Source organism: Pipistrellus kuhlii, unplaced genomic scaffold (assembly GCF_014108245.1).
Source record: "Pipistrellus kuhlii isolate mPipKuh1 unplaced genomic scaffold, mPipKuh1.p scaffold_m20_p_3, whole genome shotgun sequence".
Classification (NCBI taxonomy): Eukaryota; Metazoa; Chordata; class Mammalia; order Chiroptera; family Vespertilionidae; genus Pipistrellus; species Pipistrellus kuhlii.
In genome coordinates this window covers 16,996,076-17,016,826 of record NW_023425529.1, presented here as the reverse complement: position 1 = coordinate 17,016,826, position 20,751 = coordinate 16,996,076, and the positions used below count along the sequence as shown (strand labels likewise).

Sequence of the window (20,751 nt, the reverse complement as noted above, 5' to 3'; positions counted from 1 at the left end):
CATCACATTCCTATGATGTCAATATCTGGGATCCTAATATTTTATGATATTTTCCTACTGGAACTTTACACATTCTCTCACCATAGCAGGAGACACTATCTTAAAAGGCTACAGCACATGTGTCAAACACAAGGCCCGCGGGCCAAATCCGTCCCGCCAGGCCTTGCAATGTGGCCCGCACTGCGCTGTCATCACTGCACTCCGCTGCGTTTCCATCACAATGACAGTTTATGACTCTTCAGTAAACCATTCGGCCCACGATTTAGGCTGGATTTTAGATTTTGGCCCCTTCTCTGATTGAGTTTGACACCCCTAGGCTAGAGGGAAAGAAAACACTCATTTCATGTGGTTGGATTTTCATTTTATTATTTATTTTTTACTTTATATTTTTCAAATTTCTGCAATAAAATAAAATATATTTACTTAAAGGGGCATGCAAACTTTATGTCAAAGGAATTTGATTACATGTTGATTTACTTATGTATTTATTTTTAAAATATATATTTTATTGATTTTGTACAGAAGGAAGGGAGAGAGATAGAGAGTTAGAAATATCGATGAGAGAGAGTCATCAATCAGCTGCCTCTTACATACCCCCTACTGGGGATATGCCCGCAACCAAGGTACATGCCCTTGACCGGAATCGAACCCGGGACCCTTCAGTCCCCAAGCCGACGCTCTATCCATTGAGCCAAACCTGCCCCGGCAACTTATGTATTTATTTTTAAATAATAGTTTATGGAGTCCAGCCGGCATGGCTCAGTGGTTGAGCATCAACCTATGAACCAGGAAGGTCACGGTTTGATTCCAGCTTAGGGCATATGCCACTTTCCTTCCCGTTGCAGAGGGGATCCCTGAGCATGATTGTCTAGAAGTCCTAGAGGAGGTCTACTCTAGCCAGCCAGATCTAACAGATACGCCTCTACAGAATCCAGACTTAGTATTGTTCACGGACGGCAATAGCTTCCTAGATGAAGGAAAAAGACAAGCCGGGTATGCAGGGGTATCAAACTTTGAGATAAAATGCACCCTCACAAGCCAGTCAGAGAAAGATAAGTATCACATGATCTCACTCATATGTGGAATCTAATGAACAAAATAAACTGATGAACGAAATAGATCCAGAGACATAGAGGTATAGAACAGACTGTGGAATCTCAGAGGATTGGATGGGTGAGTGAGAAGGGATCATCCAAGATGTTGTATTGCCATGCTGTCAGGGCTCAAAGCATCTTTTATGACAGTTTAAGAGAAATCACGTTAGAAACAAAACTGAAGCCTTCTGTTTATATATGAGCAGAAGTACACTTATGCATTTGTCTTTGTTTTCCCTTCCCAATAAAAAATACAGCGCATGTCGACAGGACCGGTTTGTCTCAATGGATAGAGCATCGGCTTGGGGACTGAAAGGTCCCGGGTTCAATTCCGGTCAAGGGCATGTACCTTGGTTGCGGGCATATCCCCAGTGGGGGGTGTGCAAGAGGCAGCTGATCAATGACTCTCTCTCATCGATGTTTCTAACTCTCTATCTCTCTCCCTTCCTCTCTGTACAAAATCAATAAAATATATTTAAAAAAAAACTGTTTAAGAATAGAAGAAGGCATTTTAATGGCCTACTATCAGATATCCTCAGAAGGCTCTAGAATTCTGCAGTAATCGCAGGTTTGTATGGTGACAGGGAAGATCAAGTACTGAAGGAAATATTGATAGTGCAATAGAGGGAGCAGCAGGAATTCCAGAAATATGCCCTGGATCAGTTCAAATGGATAAGATCAAGTACAAAACAGGAGGTATTGACCTTAGAAAGGAGCCTGGGCTTTTCATACATGAACAGTTCACAATGCAGAACTATATCAATCTCTTTTTTTGTTGTTTCAAGGGAGGAAATGTCTCCTAATAGTTCCAAGATTCTCTTTACTATTATAACATTCAGCTTTTGTTAGGAAGGACTGCTTCTCAAAGCTGAACACAGGAAAAGAAGCAGTACTGAGCAGCTCAAAACTAGCAACATGAAACTATTAAAATAAAAAAGAGGTGAGCCGAGACCGGTTTGGCTCAGTGGATAGAGCGTCAGTCTAAGGACTAAAAGGTCCCAGGTTCGGTTGCTGGCACATCCTGGTGGGGTGTGTGCAGGAGACAGCTTGTCGATGTTTCTCTCATCAATGTTTCTACCCCTCTCCCTTCCTCTCTGTAAAAAATCAATAATATATATATATGAGGTGTTGTTTTTTTTTAACAATTGAAATTGAGAAACAAAATTTTAGTCTTCCAACTGAGAAGTGGATAAATGGCGGTTCTGCATTTTGCACTGAATGCTGAGGAGACTGATAGACAATTGCTTGAAAAAGAAGCTAAGATCCCACCACTCTGTGGACAAAACTCCCCAGGACACTGTGGGTGTCTCTTTGCCGGAGATCACACCCTGCTGCATGGAGCTGATAAGCACCCACAGATCCACAGATCAGTCGGCTTACAGACACATCACTTATTGTTTCTCCTAATAGCATTTCTGGGAAGACAGCTCCGAAGGGACATGTCCTAAGTTTAATTTGGGTTGATTAACAAAAGCATGACATTTTTATGACTATGACAAATAAAACAGCAGTAGCCATTAATGATTTGTGCTCCGTGGAGAGCTGTATGTATTAACTCCTTACTGAAAGTATAGAAACCTCATTTCTCCAGTCACTGTGAGTAAGTGCACTCTCTCCTTGCTAGGTTCCTCATGACGAGTAAATACACTTTGACAGGTGCTCAAGTGCAATATGTCTGAGAAAATTTGCATTGAAAAGATTATGAGGCATGAGATCATCTGCTGGCATATTTAACCTGGTCAGGAAAAAAAAAAAAAAAAAGCCAAAGCAGATGTTTTTGTGTATAAGCAGCATATATATATACACACGTTTTGTTAATTTCTGCACAATTTTTGATCAAATGAATGTGTGCATGTATACACAAAGTCATAACTATAAGTTTTTTTTGTGTTTTTTTTTGTTTTTTTTTACAGTGTAAAATTTTTATATTTAGAATTAGGCAGCTGGACTCAGTTTAGATGATTCCAATTTTGTTGGCAACATCCAAAGCATCATAGTCAGGAGCCAGTCGAACATATGCCTTCTTCTCGCCATCAGGCCTGATCAGGGTGTTGACCTTGGCCACATCAATGTCATAGAGCTTCTTCACAGCCTGTTTGATCTGGTGCTTGTTGGCCTTGACATCCACAATGAACACAAGTGTATTATTGTCTTCTATCTTCTTCATGGCTGACTCAGTAGTCAGGGGGAACTTGATGATGGCATAGTGGTCAAGCTTGTTTCTCCTGGGTGCGCTCTTCCGAGGATATTTAGGTTGCCTCCGGAGCCTTAGTGTCTTTGGCCGTCGGAAGGTGGGTGACGTGTGGATCTTCTTTTTTTTGTGGCTGTGGACGCCTTTCAACACTGCTTTCTTTGCCTTCAAAGCCTTTGCTTTGGCTTCGGCTTTGGGAGGGGCAGGGGCTTCCTTCTTCGCTTTCGGCGCCATCTTCGTGAAAAGGGTTTTCCATAACTATAAGTTTTAATATTTTTATACTAAATACAATTATATATTCTGAATAGAAAATATATCTAAAGTAGTAAATAAAAATGACATTGAAATAATGCAGTTAATGTGTTTAGTAATAGCTCTTTTACATAATTTTTTTAAATGTAAGATTGGCCTTCATAGATAAAAATTAAGGGAATATGGCCTTATTTCAGACTTTTGTCGAGATTTCAGATTATGGTGGATTAGAGGAATTGGGGAAGGTTTGAAGGGGAATTCGGTCAGTGTAGCATCTGAGCTGTGACCACCAATTCTGTGACTTCAAAACTGGGAAAGGCAGGACATACAGTTCCCAGGTTCCTTTTTATAGTAAAAGATAGAGGAGAGTGTTAACCAAAAGGAAGTCCAGCAAAATCATCTCATCACCAGGAGCTTAGTCATGGGGAAGAGCAGATGATGGGATTGGCCCTGCCTAGGAGTAAATGAAGCCCAGTGCACAAGCCCACTCCATCCTTGTCCCTGTGGTGCACAGCTCAGAGCCAGTCACGTCTGAAAGGACCACTAGAGAGATGGGGAGACAGTCAGAGATATGTGAAACACACTGTGCCCCAGAATGGGAGCAGATGCAGGCAAGCACAGAAGAGGATCCCCTGCCGAAACTGGTTTGGCTCAGTGGATAGAGCATCGGCCTGTGGACTCAAGAGTCCCAGGTTCGATTCCAGTCAAGGGCATGTACCTTGGTTGTGGGGACATCCCCAGTAGGGGGTGTGCAGGAGGCAGCTGCTCAATGTCTCCGGGACATCCCCATTAGGGGGTGTGCAGGAGGCAGCTGCTCAATGTCTCTCTCTCATTGATGTTTCTAACTCTCTCTCTCCCTTCCTCTCTGTAAAAAATCAATAAAATATTTTTTAAAAAAGCCGGGACCGGTTTGGCTCAATGGATAGAGCGTCAGCTTGGGGACTGAAGGACCCTGGGTTCGATTCCGGTCAAGGGCATGTACCTTGGTTGCGGGCATATCCCCAGTAGGGGGTGTGCAAGAGGCAGCTGATCGATGACTCTCTCTCATTGATGTTTCTAACTCTCTATCTCTCTCCCTTCCTCTCTGTACAAAAATCAATAAAATATATTAATATATATATATATATATATTTTTTTTTTTTTAAAGAGGATCCCCACAAGGTGGCGCTAAACTCTGTCCCTAGGCCCCCTAAGAGCAAGGCCAAGGTGTCCTGGCCTACTGGCCTGGGGGGAAGGGGATCAGCAGTCCTTCCCCATTTTGACAGTCAAAAAATCTAAAGTGTATCTATACAATATCCTCATATAGTGGTGTGTGTGTTTTTTCTTCAAAAAATGACCTAATTAGACTTATAAAATAAGAACATTTAGAATTACCTGCCTCTAACAAATTACTAAGCATCAATTAAATTTCTGAATAGGTTGTTTCTATATTGGCAAACCCCCAGGCAGGGAGAAAATAACTTCTGATCCTAATCAGGTCCTCATAGGAAAAGAAATGTTCAGACCTACCAAATTTTGGCAAGAGCATATCTTACACTTCTGCTCATTTTATAATACTCTATTCTCCAGAAACACCAAAAAAGTGTTTCTTTTTCATATTGATAGAGCAGTTGCCATCTATATATATATATATCAAAGCCTAAACAACCATTATGACTGGCTGGTAGCTATGTTGTGCACTGACCACCAAGGGGAAGATGCTCAATGCAGGAGCTGCCCCCTGGTGACCAGTGCACTCAAAAAGCTGGCCAACCTCCTGAAGTCCCTCCCTGCAGTCGGCCCCTATTAGCCCCAATTGCTGGCCAGGCCAAGGGACTCCAAGGGACTCCACCCATGCATGGATTTAGAAGATTGAAGTCTTTTTTTTTTTTTTTAAATATATTTTATTGATTTTTTACACAGAGAGGAATTGAGAGGGATAGAGAGTTAGAAACGTCAATGAGAGAGATACATCGACCAGCTGTCTCTTGCACACCCCCCACTGGGGATGTGCCAGCAACCAAAGTACATGCTCTTGACTGGAATCGAACCCAAGACCTTTCAGTCTGCAGACCGACGCTCTATCCACTGAGCCAAACCGGTTTCGGCAGATTGAAGCCTTTTATAGCTGTAATATATTTTATTGTATTTATTTATTTATTTATTTATTTATTTATTTATTTATTTATTTAAAATATATTTTTATTGATTTTTCACAGAGAGGAAGGAAGAGGTAGAAACATCGATAGAGAGCTAGAAACATCAATGAGACAGAATCATTGATCAGCTGCCTCTTGCACACACCCCGACTGGGATATGCCCGCAACCAAGGTACAGTACATGCCCTTGACCAGAATCAAACCTGGGACCTTTCAGCCCGCAGGCCAATGCTCTATCCACTGGCCAAACCAGTTTTGGCAATAGCTGTAATTTATTTTATAACATAAAAGATCTTCAGCCGAAGCCGGTTTTGCTCAGTGGACAGGGCGTTGGCCTGCGGACTGAAAGGTCCCAGGTTCGATTCTGGTCAAGGGCATGTACCTTGGTTGCGGGCACATCCCCAGTAGGAAGTGTGCAGGAGGCAGCTGATCAACGTTTCTCTCTCATCGATGTTTCTAACTATCTATCCCTCTTCCTTCCTCTCTGTAAAAAATCAATAATATATATATTTAAATAGAATAATATAATATAATATAATATAATATAATATAATATAATATAATATAATATATTTAAAAAGGCAAATGAAATTTCTTTTATGAATTATTTCTCAAGGCCCTTAGAACATGTCATAAAATGCAAACCTACAAAATTTGTTTCATTTTAAATCTGGTGCAAAGTTTTAAAGTTTGGGGTTTTTTTTAATCTTCACCTGAGAATAGTTGCATGGCTTTGAAAAAAAAAAAGTAAAGTGCTCATTAGAAAGGAATCTAGAAAGGAATCTAAGCAATGGTGGGGCTTGCACAGTAAATTAGTAAAAGTTTACAAGACTTGTTTATACATGATTTGACTTTGGATTCTTTTAGTTCTTGTGATAAGCTTGTCTCTCAGCCCTTAAGAGCAGGAAGCACATATCAGATGGAGACTTATCTCCTGCTTTAGGGAGGCTGGTAGGTCAGCATTTTCTCCTTGCATGGGCAGTTTCTTATGAGTAAGTTACTTCCAATTCTAAGTAATCAATGTGTCTTTGTGGGCAGCCTTTCTGGGTCCTGAGGGACAGTCACACCAAATCTGAAAACTAGGTTAAGATGTGTTACCAAAGGCCCATGAAATTGTTTGCTCCCGAACCACAATCTTCATCAAATTACAATGCAAGGAACCAGTGATAATATCAAACTGTAAGGCTCTTACATGACATTTTTACTATTTTTCAGGGACACGTCCCACACAATGTGCCCCCAATTCTGAACTACCAGGACTGGTTAAGACCTTTCTATACATGAACTGCACGATCCTCACTGCTTGGGCAAGTAGTTCACTACTTGATCTGCCAGGAATGACAATCTGGACAAGAAAAACACAACTGAAAAGTTTTGGTACCAAAGGTAATAGTCTTGATGTAGTAAATGCAAACGGATTTTAGGATACGAAAGATTTAAAATGACATATTATTAAGCAGAACTAACTTTGCCCCACTCCTCTTCTCCATTGCACATACTAGATCAAGCATGGTCCTTTCCTGCAGGTATAGGGAGGGTGCCTCTCACAGGACGGGTTATAACCTGTTTCAAGAAAGAAAGAAGAGCTGAAACCGGTTTGGCTCAGTGGATAGAGTGTCGGCCTGTGGACTGAAAGGTCCCGGGTTTGATTCCGGTCAAGGGTAGGTACCTTGGTTGCGGGCACATCCCCAGTAGGGGGTGTGCAAGAGGCAGCTGATCGATAATTCTCTCTCATCGATGTTTCTAACTTTCTATCCCTCTCTCTTCCTCTCTGTGGAAAATCAATAAAAAAATATTAAAGAAAGAAAGAGGGAGAGGGACCTTTCAGTTTCTGTTGTTTTCCCCCCCCCTCAAACGCCTTCAGTTTAAAATATTTAATATGCCAAGGTACCATATTTGGGGGGTAGCATGTCCTGAACCCCATCAAGAGCATAATGTGAGAAAGAGAGAGAGAGAGAGAGAGAGAGAGAGAGAGAGAGAGAGAGAGAGAGAGAGAGAATAATGTGAAGGGAGACTTTGTATCCTGACAATACATCAGACAAAGTTCCAGTTTAGGGAATATGGAATAAAAACCCTCTTTTAAGAGATATGAGAATATAGATAATATCACTTTCTAAGTAAGTTTTAAGATATGGCAAACCATTAAATTGAATGGGATCTCTTTAGTGTCTCTATCTGAGGGCTAAAATAGTTGCTGGAAGATCACAGTAGGTATTGCAAATTAAATTCATAAAAGATAGTATTCATACTCCAGACTGCTTGATGCTCCCTCTCAACACAAAGTCAGGGGAAAGTAAACATTTATTTGTTGGACACCTCAGTTCTATGATGTAACTATGCTATTGAAATACCTAGGAGTTCCAAGGATCTCTAGCCAACTTTCACTTCAGTTTTTGTCCAGTTTTCATGGGGAGGGGGTTGGTGGGAGGGGGTTTTAACTTGAAAATATAATTTTAAGAAAATAACAGTCCAAGGAGAAGTTTTTAAGAGAGAGAGAGAGAGAGAGAGAGAGAGAGAGAGAGAGAGAGAGAAAGGAATACATTGGCCACAGGTCAAGGTGGAAATGGTGGTGATTCAGCACCTTTTCCGTCCTGAAGGAACTCCAAAACTGTAGAATTTCTGTTGGCTTTACATGTTTGTCAAAAGACAAATCTCAGCTTAATTAATTAAGGTAAAATATGTGAAGTTAGTTGATTCCTTAATCTTACTATGCAGTAGAGATAGCTGATGCTAAGATTGCAGAGATATGAGCAGATTTGAAGAAGTGTTGTCTACTTCTATTTCCAAGGATGTTGGACCTCAAAGTTCAGACTTTTTTTTTTTTTTTAAGGAATTTTCCATTTAATTTAGTAGCTTATTAAGATTGTCAAGAGAATTTTTTGTCTAAGGTTTAACATGTTCTTCAAATAATAGACTGGTCAGCCATGGAGAGAAATTCCTTTTATAAAGAAATTTCAAAAATATCACAGGAAATGCGTTACAAAATTATGAGAGCGCTGATGCCACCCTCTTCTGACAGGGTCTGACTCAGGGAGATGATAGGCAGGTTAAAGAAAAAGAACAAAGTCCTACCTTACTGTCCCTGTCAAATGGTTATACATCTGCTTTACCTACCCTGATCAGCTTGCTACTGAAGCCACTACCAGTAAGACCTTCCATCCACACTGAACTACCATGGACAGCTCCCTATTGTCTCCCACGGTTATCCACTGTCAAGAGTGAGTTAGGTGCCAGTCCCTGTGTATTCTCAAACTCTATACATGATTCTAGAAACTCTCTGCACTTGTCTGAGATTGACAAAGTGGCAACATTTTCTCCCACCAGAGTGAAGCTGGTGTGTGCAGAAGGCAGGCAGAGCCCACCACCAACTTCTCTTTAAAGAAATTCTATTACCTTTCTTGATTACTCTCCTTGCCACTTATAGACACTTTAGGTGGGTGGTAAGCTAGTAATAAAATCTTTTTCATAACTTTTCCTCTCTCTCTGTCTCTCTCTCTCTCTCTCTCTCTCTCTCTCTCTCTGTGTCTCTCTTTCTCTCTCTTGTAAATCGTCACCTCAGGATATTTTTCCCCATTGATTTTTAGAGCAAGTGGGAGAGGAGGAGGAAGGGAGAGGGAGAGGGAGAAAGAGAGGAAGAAGAAGAGGGAGATGGAGAGGGAGAAGAGGATGGAGAGAGGGAGGGAGAGGGAGAGGAAGAGGGAGAGGGAGAAGGAGAGGGAGAGGGAGAGGGAAAGGGAGAAGGAGAGGGAGAAAAAGAGAGACATTGATTCCTGGGGATCCAACCTGCAACCTAGGTACATGCCATTGACCAGAAATTGAAACCTATACGCTTTGGTGCTTGGGCCAACACTCTAATTACTGAGAAACATTGGCTAGGGCTCATAATCTCTCTTTAAAAAAAAAAAAAAAAAAATATATATATATATATATATATATATATATATATATATATATATATATTGTTTTGTTTTGTTTTTACAGAGAGGAACGGAGAGTGATAGAGAGCTAGAAACATTGATGAGAGAGAAATATTGACCAGCTGCCTCCTGCACACCCCCCACCAGGGATATGCCCACAACCAAGGTGCATGCCCTTGATGGGAATCAAACCTGGGACCCTTCAGTCCTCAGGCCAACGCTCTATCCACTGAGCCAAACCGGTTTCGGCTCTTAACATGTCTTACTAGAGCATCTGTCCTCTCCTGTTCAGAGTTTTGGAAGCCTCTGATAAAACACCAAAACAAATATAAAAGGTAAATTTGCATCTGATGACATATTTAAAATTACATCTTTACACTTGCCACCTAGACATGTTCTCATAAAATCTATCCCACATTCCACAAGTTTGAATTCTAATTACACTGTGCAAATGAGTATATAGAATTAACATTAAATACCAAAAATGCATACATAGTACAAATCTGCACCAGTTCCAATGTATAGTTTTTCCCCTCAAGCTCGGTGTCCTACAACTCAGTTATGACACTATCAATCTAAAAGTAGCTTCAGACCCTTAGCTGGTTTTGCTCAGTGCATAGAGCATTGGCCTGCAGACTGAAGGGTCCTGGGTTCGATTCTGGTCAAGGACACATGCCCAGGTTGCAGGCTCAATCCGCAGTAGGGGGCATGCAGGAGGAAGCTGATCAATGATTCTCTCTCATCACTGATGTTTCTATCTTCCTCTCTGAAATCAATAAAAATCTATTTGAAAAAATAAAAATAGCTCAGTTCCCCAAATTAAGGCTTCATTTCTACAAGACTGATCACTAATTCAGGTGCCAATCACAAATCACAAATTCTGTGCTTCTGACAAATTATCTTTTTTGTTTCCATTGACCCTCTTCTTGAGTTTAATCTGTTAAAGTGCCTCAAAGACTCAGGAAATCCATTTACTTAGGAGTTTATTACAAGGCTATTAAAGAATACAAGTCAATAGCAGATGAAGTCAAGAGAGAAAGAGATCCAGAACAAAGAAGCTTCTGTGGCTTAGGGCCCTGCACTGAGGCACATGGATACTTCTGGTTCCCTAACCTGGAAACTCTCTAAAAATCACCCTTTGGGGTTTTTATGGAGGCATGACTCACAGGCATAATTGATGAGATCATTGGCTACTGGTGATTGAACTCAATCTTCAGCCCCTCTCCCCTACTGGAGGTCAGTCAGAGGTTGGGACTGAAAGTTCCAACCCTGTAATCAGAAGGTTGGTTTCCCTAGCAACCAGTCCACATTCAGATTACCTAAAAACATTCCAGTCGCCTCATTAACATAACAAAAGATGTCTTAACATTCTTAATAGAAAATTCCATGGATTTTAGGAGGTCTGGGCCAGGAATGGAATACAAACCAAGTATATATTTCTTATATATTTCTCATTATAAATCGCAATATTACCCATAGTTTCCTGTGACACCAGAGCGAAAGTAGCAAAGGTGTCTGGCTGCCTGGGACAGAAGCGAGTGAGAGCCCCTTTTACGTGGTCTGCAGGAGGAAGAGGCAGAGCCGTGCCGGAGGGCCTTCTCAGAAGACTGGCTACTGACATACTATTTAATTTGGCTCCTAATGTCTCTTCAGCATTTCTAGGAGTGATAGAAAGAAACTGGATTTTGGAAATCCAATGGCCTTTCCCACCTCTCTGCTCTTTAAGCAATTTTGCCATCTACATGGTAAGTGGTCAATAAAGATTTATTGAATTCATTAATCTATTTATAAAAGTTGCATCACACTGCAAATAGTATTTTATATCAGTATAGATACATCTCATTTAAGATTTAGCTTCTTTTTCATCTTGATTAGAATGGATATTGATCAGTTTTTCAAGTGCCTTTTGGGAATACATTATTTCTGTGAACTTATTCTTTATACTGGTTGCCCACTCTACCACTGGGTGCTGTTTCTTTGGCTTATTGACATCCAAGATACAGATGACATTTACCTTAGTTCTTGTCACCATCGTCTCTATAGCTTCCACTACCAGGGGATAATCGGTCTGTCTCTAAATATCTTTAATCCAATTTATTATCTACAGTTTATCTCATCACTTAAACCCTTCAAGTAACAATGAATAGTCTTAAAGTTAGTCATTGAATAGTCTTAAGTATATATATATTTGGAAAAGACAAAGCAATCATTAGGACTGGTCACTATGACACACACTGATCACCAGGGGGCAGACGCTCAACACAGGAGCTGCCCCCTGGTGGTCAGTGTGCTCCCACAGCGGGAATGCTGCTCAGCTGACTGACCCTTCCCAGTGGCCCACCAGCTGGGGAGGCAGCCACTCACTCTCTCAGGAGTTCTGCAGGTCTAATCTCCAGAGAACGGACAGCACCATCGGCCTCGGCACTCCCCAAGGAAGAAAGGATGTAAAAATCATTGATCGGCTGCCTCCTGGGGATTGAGCCTGCAGCCCAGATATGTGCCCTTGACCTGAATTGAACCTGGGACCCTTCATTCCACAGGCCCACGCTCTATCCACTGAGCCAAACTGGCTAGGGCCTCAGTATATTTTGAAGAAAGAAAAAAACCTACAAGATATCTGACAAATTGAGTTTGAACTAGGAGACAGGCGAGGAGTCCAAGATGCTGCCAAGGTTTTTTGACTCAATCGACTGGATAAAGTAGTTGGCTTTTAGAAGAGAACCAAGAGTCGGTCAGGTTTCAGTGAAGGGGATTGTGATTGAGTTTGGGAATTTAAGTTGCCTGTAAGACATACAAGCAAATATAATGAATTGGGAATTGGTATACAAGGCTAGAGAGAAAAATCTGGAGCCAATCACCATTTGAATGGTATTAAAAACATGGAGATTGGATTACTGAGACTAGGACTATATATATAAAGAAATCTAGGGATTTAGTCCTTTGGTTACTGCTGTTGTTAATTCTCATAAAAGGATACTTTTCCCATTGCTTTTTATAGAGAGTGGAAGAGAGAGGGAGAGACAGAGAGAAACATCGATGTGTGAGAGACACTTTGATTGATATCCTCCCATACTCTCTCCCAACCTACCAACCGACCTACCAGAGTGGGAATCAAGCCTGCAACTAAGGTATGTGCCCTGGACCAGGTATCAAATCCATGACCCTTTAGTCCACATGCTAACGCTCTATCCACTGGAGCCAGCCAATTATTGATTACACTAGAGGCCTGATACAAGAAATTTGTGCAAGAATAGGCCTTCCTTTCCCTGGCTGCCAGCACCAGCTTTCCTTCAGCACCAGCTTGGTAAAGAAGGACATCCGGTCTAATTAGCATATTACCTTTTTATTATTATAAGTGGAAATTTAGGACCACCAATTTAAGATTTTTTTTCATTTGGAAATTTGAATTTTGATGTTGAGTCTCTTGATTGAAAAAAAAATTTATTCATGTCAGAAAGGAAGGGAGAGGGAGAGAGAGGATAGAAACATCAATAATATAATAAGATTCAATATGAATAATTTTGGATTTTCTTATCACAAAAAATTAAATGAAGGACCTCAGCCACTAGAAGTTTATCAACCAGTTTTATTAAACTATTTATCTTGATTTGAGTTGAATGTCTTTTAGAAGATGTAAAAAGTAATAAATGTATCTCCATGCTACATGTATAATAAGAACTTCTATAATTGTATATATGCCTTTGATGTATTTTCCCCTCAAGATTATTAACTGTGTTTGACAAGTGAAAAATTTGTAATCAATTGAATTTCTGGTTATAAACATAATGAGAATTGTTTCACAATTAATATATATATATATACATACATATATATACATATATATATATATATATATATATATATATATATATATATATGATAAGAGAAAATCATTGATTGGATGCCTCCTAAACACCTCACACTGAGGATCCAGCCCACAACCCTGTCATGTGCCCTGACCGGAAATCTTCTGGTTCATAGGTTGATGCTCAATCACTGAGCCACATGAACTGGGCTTAATCTTGTGATTAATTTTTATTTTTATTATTTTTAAATATATATATTTTATTAATTTTTTACAGAGAGGAAGAGAGAAGGATAGAGAGTTAGAAACATCGATGAGAAAGAGTCATCGATCAGCTGCCTCTTGCACACCCCTCACTGGGATGTGCCCGCAACCAGGGTACATGCCCTTGACCGGAATTGAACCTGGGACCTTTCAGTCCGCAGGCCAACACTCTATCCACTGAGCCAAACCAGTTTTGGCATCTTGTGATTTTTTAAATGTTGGTCTTACATTAAAAAATTTTTTTTTTGCTCTGAGTGGTGTGGCTCAGTTGTTTGAGCATAGCCCTGTGAACCCAGTGGTCGTTGATTCAATTTCCAGTCAGAGCACAAGCCCAAGTTGCAAGTTCAGTCCTCCATAGGAAGCAATCAAATGATGTTTCTCTCACATTGTAGTCTCTCTCTCTGAAAGAAAATCAGATATATTCTTGCACTGATGAATGCTGACTATAATCTGAAAGTCAAATTTAACTGTAGTTTGATTTCCCTCCACAGATCTTGCTATACAGAAACAACCAGTTATGCCTTGTGATAAAAATCCAGAGCAACCCAACAGGAGTCACAGTAAAGATGAAAGGAGGAAAAATAAAACATGGAGAGAAGGAGAAGGAGAAAAGGAAGAAGAAATGGAAAAGGATGGAAAAGAGAAACTGGCAGAGGAACAGGAGGAAGAGAAGAAAGGAGAAAAAATGGAATGTGAGGAAGAATATCCGGAGAAAAGATTAGTCAGTAAGCCCCTCATGGACACTCTCTGGGCAACGTTCAAGTTAAACAAGTGCCCCACAAAAGGACTTAGTCTGTCGCTTGCATTTGAATTTAACATGACAGAGAAACAGGTGAGACACATATTCTTTACTCACAGAGTTACTCATATAGTATTATACTATTGCCTGTATAAGCCAATACCCTTTTCTTTTTGTTTAATCACCTCTCACACACTCCCCTCTCTCTCTCTCTCTCTCTCTCTCTCTCTCTCTCTCTCTCTCTCTCTCTCTCTCTCTCTCTCTCTCTCTCTCTCCAGGTAAATCAATGGTTTTTAAAAAAGAGAAAGAAATTCAAACAAGAAATGTATAAGCGAAAATACAAGAGGAAGCTTAAAAGGTAAGAACATTAAGTTGTAAGAAAGTAAAAAAGGAATACAGGGTTTGGCTAAAGTAGGTTTACAGTTGTTCGTATGAGAGATAATACAATGGTTACTAAATAATAATACAAGAATAAATTGTGTGTTTTTTTGTACTCACAACTGTAAACCTGCGTATACCATACTGTGCACATTGACTTTGGGGGATAGATTGTATTCACATAGTTACTGGCTATCCCATAAGCTTTTTCATGTTTCTAGCCAGTGGGCAAAGAGCCGTTTACTGCCCTGTTTTTCACTCTACTCAACACACAAAAATGCAGAGGTACACATGATCATTCCACTATTCTCCATGTAGACATATTAGCAAATATACAACTGTAGCCATTATATATTTTTAAAGCATTTTATCTTTTAAATTTATTATTATTATTATCATTAGTTTAATCCTCCCCTGAGGATATTTTTTTTCATTGATTTTTAGAAAGAGTGAAAGAGAAAGGGAAAGACAGAGAAAAATATCAATGTGAGAGAAACACATCAATTGGTTGCCTCCTGCACGCTCCCAGGGCCCAGCCGGGGAGGAGCTTGCAACCAAGGTATGCCCTTGACTGGAGCCCTTCAGTCCACAGACCAATGCTATATGCACTGAACCAAACTGTCTAGGGCCATTATTTTATTGTTGTTGATTGCAGTATATAATTGATAATTTTATCTTTTTCATTCTGTGAATACCGAATATATTTTGATATTTGTCTTTTTTTCTATTGGCAGAAAGAAACGTGATTGAAAGAAATTAAGAAGAGAACATCTGTAGTTTTAATAGCACTGGGCAGTATATAGAATTTTTATATATTATTATTTATGTATGTTTATATGCATATATTCATTTATTGACTCACTTGATTATCACTCTAAACCACAAATGAGGAAACTGAACTGCTGGGAAATAATGTGATTTCATCAAGTACCAGTCCCTAAAACTCTAAGCTTGAATTTGTACTTTGTTCTCTCAGGCATTTTCATTCTAGGCTATGTCAATTTGTGTTTCTTATGTAATGTTTATGCACTCCTACTTTTCTGTATTAAAATTCTAATGTGGCCCTGGACGATGTGGCTCAGTTGATTGGGCATCATCCCATACACCTAGAGTTTGCTGGTTTGATTCCCAGTCAGGAGGTATGCCGGGGTTTGGGGATCCATCCCCAGTAGGGGGCGTGCAGGAGGCAGCTGATGGATGTTTCTCTCTAAAGTCAATAAAAACATTCTTTAAGAAAAATTCTAGCCCTGATTTTTTAACTGGAAGGAGACTGGCTTCTTCAGAGACTCTTCTTGGAGACACACTTCAGGACTCACTCAAAGCTGCAGGCTCCAGTCTTATCCCTACAGCCCCAGCGGCCGCCCCAGACCTGCTTTGCGCACCCTGCTCTCAGCCCTGCCCTGCAGCTGTGACATGGAGGGAGTGACCTGGGGCCTTCTCCTTGTGCTGGCAGGCCTGCCTGCCTTGGAAGCCAACGACCTGATTGATAAAGACAGTTCCTTTTCTTACGACTGGGAGACCCTGCAGCTGGGCGGGATGATCTGCGCTGCGCTCCTCTGCATCGCTGGAATCGTGTTCGCTTTGAGTGGCAAGTGCAAATGCAAGTGCAATTGCAATCTCAGCCCCTTCTCTGAGAAAGCTGTTCCACTCACCACGTCAGGCTCTACCAGTATCATCTGAGGGAGGACCAGCTCCGTGGCACCTCCAGGGCCAGCTCCCATGCGGTTGGTTCCCTCCCCACTTGGGGGCCTTAGGCTCCTTCTAATCAGGAGGCTGTTCAAAGCTTATTTCTAAATTAAACATCTCACTCCTCAATCAATCAATCAATCAATCAATAAATTCTAGCCCTAACTGGTTTGGTTCAGTGGATAGAGTGTAAGCCTGCAGACTGAAGGGTCCCAGGTTTAATTCTGATCAAGGGCATGTATGTTGGTTGCAGGCACATCCCCAGTAGGGGGTATGCAGGAGGCAGCTGATCAATGTTTCTAACTATCTTATCTCTCCCCACCTCTCTGTAAAAAAAAAAAAAAAAAAAAAAAAAAAAAAAAAAAAATCAATAAAATATATATTTTTTTTAAAAAAAGAAGTTATTAACTTCTGTGGAAATGTTCAGAGAGTGAAAGGGAAATCTACTATGGAATCAAATGGGTTGGTACATCCTGCAATCTGTCCGTATATCTCTAACTGGCCCTTTCTGCCTTTTGTCTACAAAACTGACTGTGCTCCTGAGGGTGATTTTGTCTGTGTCTGTAACTTAATGAGAAGACCCCCCCCCCCCACCTTCTCCCCTTTTTCAATGGTACACGTTTCATCCCAGGTATAGGGTGTTTCCACAGGTCCAGTTTATAGCAAGACCATGGACAGTGAGATCCCAGTGGAGACAGAATAGTTCCTTCTCCCCCAAAGGTGCAAACTAACCCATCCATTTTTATGGGATATACCACTGCAAATCCCAGTAGGTAATGCCTTTCCCAGAAATGACGGGGCCTGTGTTCTCAACAGCACAGCGTGTTGATCCATGGTGGCATTTGCGTCAATGGCTGCTTCCCTCAACTTCCATGCTTTTATGGAAGCTGCCTTGGTAGGAGTCCCCAATCTGGCATATGGACAGGAGGCCATACTTGTTGGTCATTCAAATGTATGAAGCCTGGGATAGTGCTTTAGTCCTCCGGGCCAAAGTGGTTTTACCTGTTAGTAATTTGATCTGATGCCTAATGAATATTCCCCCACCACCACCACCCTTGCTGCTTGTGGGTTATAGGGGAGATAGAACCTCCATTCAGTGTCATGTTCTTTTTTTTTATTTTTTAAATATGTTTTTATTGATTTTATTTTTTTTTTACAGAGAGGAAGAGAGAGGGATAGAGAGCTAGAAACATCTGTGAGAGAGAAACATTGACCAGCTGCCTCCTGCACACCCCCTACTGGGGATGTACCCACAGCCAATGTACATGCCCCTGACTGGAATCGAACCTGGGACCTTTCAGTCCACAGACCGACACTTTATCCACTGAGCCAAACCGGTTTTGGCCAGTGTCATGTTCTTTTGCTCAGTTTTGCATATCGTGACTTTTTTTTTTAAATATATATATTTTATTGATTTTACACAGAGAGGAAGAGAGAGGGATAGAGAGTTAGAAACATCGATGAGAGAGAAACACCGATCAGTTGCCTCCTGTATACCCACTACTGGGGATGTGCCTGCAACCAAGGTACATGCCCTTGACCTGAATCGAACCTGGTACCCTTCAGTCCGCAGGCCGACGCTCTATCTACTGAGCCAAACCGGTTTCGGCTACATATCGTCACTTTTGAAATCTGACCACTGATCATGCCGTCTTCAACAAGGGAATATGCACCTGGTACTGAGGTTATCTAATCCCCTGATGATGGCAGCCTGGTTTGCATGGTGGTGGGGAAAGCTTGGGTTAGGCCAGATGAAGCGTTAAGACAAACCAGGGCATATTTAGAACCCTTTGCTCAGAGAGTGGGGGCCAATAAAATCAATTTGTCAATCCCTCACCAGTTTGGAACCTCATGGATGAGCCCAGACTCCACTGACAGCTGCCTCGGGCATTGCTTAGAAAACTCAGGACATGCTGATACTGCATTAGCTAATTCACTGTATTTCAAGAACAATCTGGCAACCTTGGCAATATGCCCTCCCACCCAGGCAGAGCAGCAGCCTCTTCCTCCGTACCCAACTGGCTGTATGTACTGAAAGGTTGATTATTAGGGATCGTACTTGAACTGGGGCATCAGCTTTCCTGATTGGCAGAGGGTGTCAGTGCCTTATGAGCCAGGATGTGAAAAACAGTGAGCTCAGGCTCTTGCAGGTGAACAAAAATGTCCCTCCACACATCCTGTCCACACAAAGACTTGCTCATGATCATCCAGCCCTGGGCTTTTCACTGTCTAAGCTAGGGGTGTCGAACTCAATCAGAGAAGGGGCCAAAATCTAAAATCCAGCCTAAATCTCGGGCCGAATGGTTTACTGAACAGTCATAAACTGTCATTGTGATGGAAACGCAGCGGAGTGCAGTGATGACAGCGCGGTGCGGGCCACATTGCAAGGCCTGGCGGGACGGATTTGGCCCGCGGGCCTTGTGTTTGACACATGTGGTCTAAGCGTTAGAGTGAATTCCCTTAGGACAGCCCAAACTGTGAGAGCAAAGTTGAATGCACGGGGCTCATGAGTGATCATCAGCCAAACAGCCCTGAGTTCAGCCCATTGGCTGCTGTGGTTAATTACTGCTTCCATCCAGATGGTGGCAGTGTTGGGCTAAAGAGTGACTACAGTCCTGGTGGATAGATTGCCCCAACCACACCCATCTACATACCAGACATCAGTGGGTTTTCCCTCCTCCTCTCTCTCCAGGATGCAGGGCTGCCACAGGAATAGCAGTGAGGACACCTGGAGGGTCTACATCTCTCTGGGGCCTACGAGCACTCACATTTTGGGCTGGCAGACAGGGTGCTTCTCTGCAGCAAACAGGCATGCCATTTAGTCAAAGTTCTAGCCATGGCAGAGATGGGTCCGATAAAATATATTCCAAACCCACTGCTTGATAGGAAGGGAAGTTCTTATCATGATATGCTGTTCCTGGAGGAGCTGTGTACACTGCTAGGAGCTGTTGCTGTCATATAGAATGGGTTTCTGTCCCCTTCCCAGAGCTGGTACCCAAATCCTAGGGGCACTCTCTCCTTATGTTGTCTCTCTGACATCATGTTCTCTCTCTCCCTCCCTTATACTCTTTCTAAAAATCAATGGGAAAAAATATTCTCAGGTGAAGATTAGCAAACGAAGAAAAAAAACAAATATGGGAAAATATAATCATCTCAGGATAAAGGTTTGTTAAACCACACACACACACACACACACACACACACAAAACATTATTAAAAAGATTGATAAATTAAACTACATTATTATCTTCCATTCAGGAAAAGATTAAAGAAACTAATACACAACAATAATAATGTTAAACAATGTAACAGGAAATATGGGCAGAAGACCTAAGCAGACATTTCAACCAAAAAAATACAAATACCCAAATTTGTTGGCCATCAAAAAAATACTAATTAGAAACACAATGAAATATCATTATATACTCACTCATTAGAATAACTCAAATTAAAAAGATTGATAGTGCCAAGTATAGACAAGGATACAGTAACTACCTCATATGAATTGTTAACAAGACTATAAATGGGCTGCCGAAGCCGGTTTGGCTCAGTGGTAGAGCGTCGGTCTGTGGACTGAAAGGTCCCAGGTTCGATTCCGGTCAAGAGCATGTACAATACATTGGTTGCAGGCACATCCCTGGTAGGGGGTGTGCAAGAGGCAACTGGTTGATGTTTCTCTCTCATCGATGTTTCTAGCTCTCTCTCTCTCTCCCTTCCTCTCTGTAAAAAAAAAAAAAAGACTATAAATGGGCAAAATCATTCAAAAAAGAAAAAAGCTAAAAATACACATCCCCTCTAAACCTGTCATTCTACTACTCAGTATTTGTCTTTAGAAATACTTATTTATACCAGGAAAAATGTACAAGAATGTCACAGCATTGTTAGTAATAGCCCTAAGCTAAAAGAAATCCAAAATCTATCAACAGTAGAATGCATAAGTAGACCATAGCACATTCATAAGATAAGTTAGCTATACGAATAAACAAGCTACAGCTTCCACACAACAAAGATAAATCTGAGGTAAAATGGTGAAAGAGAAATCAGACACATCAAAATGCATATCATGCAATACATTAATATGTTTTTTAGAGGAGAATCCAAGATGGCTGCTTGGGTAGGCAACTAGCCGCAGCCGCACACAACAATTTCAACAAAATACAACTAAAATATAAAATGGGCATTACCCAGAACTACAGGAAAGTCGACTGACTGGAAATTCTACAACAAGAAGCAAGGAGAAAACCAGAAGGAAGCTCGGAGGAGCTGTAAAAGCCTAAGGTACGGAGA

General features: G+C 41.1%; 3 protein-coding genes across 4 annotated transcripts in view; 2 read left to right on the top strand and 1 right to left on the bottom strand.

Annotated features, from left to right (window-relative positions):
* LOC118729206 (FXYD domain-containing ion transport regulator 4-like) overlaps positions 1-16,593 on the top strand; it is a 29,224-nt gene extending 12,631 nt beyond the window's left edge. The window contains exons 1-2 of one of the 2 annotated variants that reach the window (XM_045587721.1): positions 584-623; positions 16,172-16,593. In XM_045587721.1, coding sequence (XP_045443677.1) covers positions 16,192-16,458 — 267 coding nt within the window. In that variant the 5' untranslated portion in view covers positions 584-623; positions 16,172-16,191 and the 3' untranslated portion in view covers positions 16,459-16,593. Of the gene's footprint in view, positions 1-583; positions 624-16,171 lie in introns of those variants that run through there. The other variant, XM_036456556.2, reaches the window with a different exon arrangement.
* Positions 3,033-3,544, bottom strand: LOC118730523 (60S ribosomal protein L23a-like). Its single transcript, XM_036458555.2, has one exon. The coding sequence runs from the start codon at positions 3,517-3,519 to the stop codon at positions 3,049-3,051; it is 471 nt and encodes a 156-aa protein (XP_036314448.1). The 5' UTR covers positions 3,520-3,544; the 3' UTR covers positions 3,033-3,048.
* On the top strand, positions 14,158-15,524 carry NANOGNB (NANOG neighbor homeobox). Its single transcript, XM_045587424.1, has 2 exons — positions 14,158-14,493; positions 15,513-15,524. Exons 1-2 carry the CDS (start codon positions 14,179-14,181, stop codon positions 15,522-15,524), a joined length of 327 nt encoding a protein of 108 aa, XP_045443380.1. The 5' UTR covers positions 14,158-14,178.
* Positions 16,594-20,751: the final 4,158 nt, after the last annotated feature.

Coding starts and splice junctions, on each gene's coding strand:
- LOC118730523 (XM_036458555.2), bottom strand. CDS start 3,519: ATGGCGCCGAAAGCGAAGAAGGAAGCCCCTGCCCCTCCCAAAGCCGAA.
- NANOGNB (XM_045587424.1), top strand. CDS start 14,179: ATGCCTTGTGATAAAAATCCAGAGCAACCCAACAGGAGTCACAGTAAA.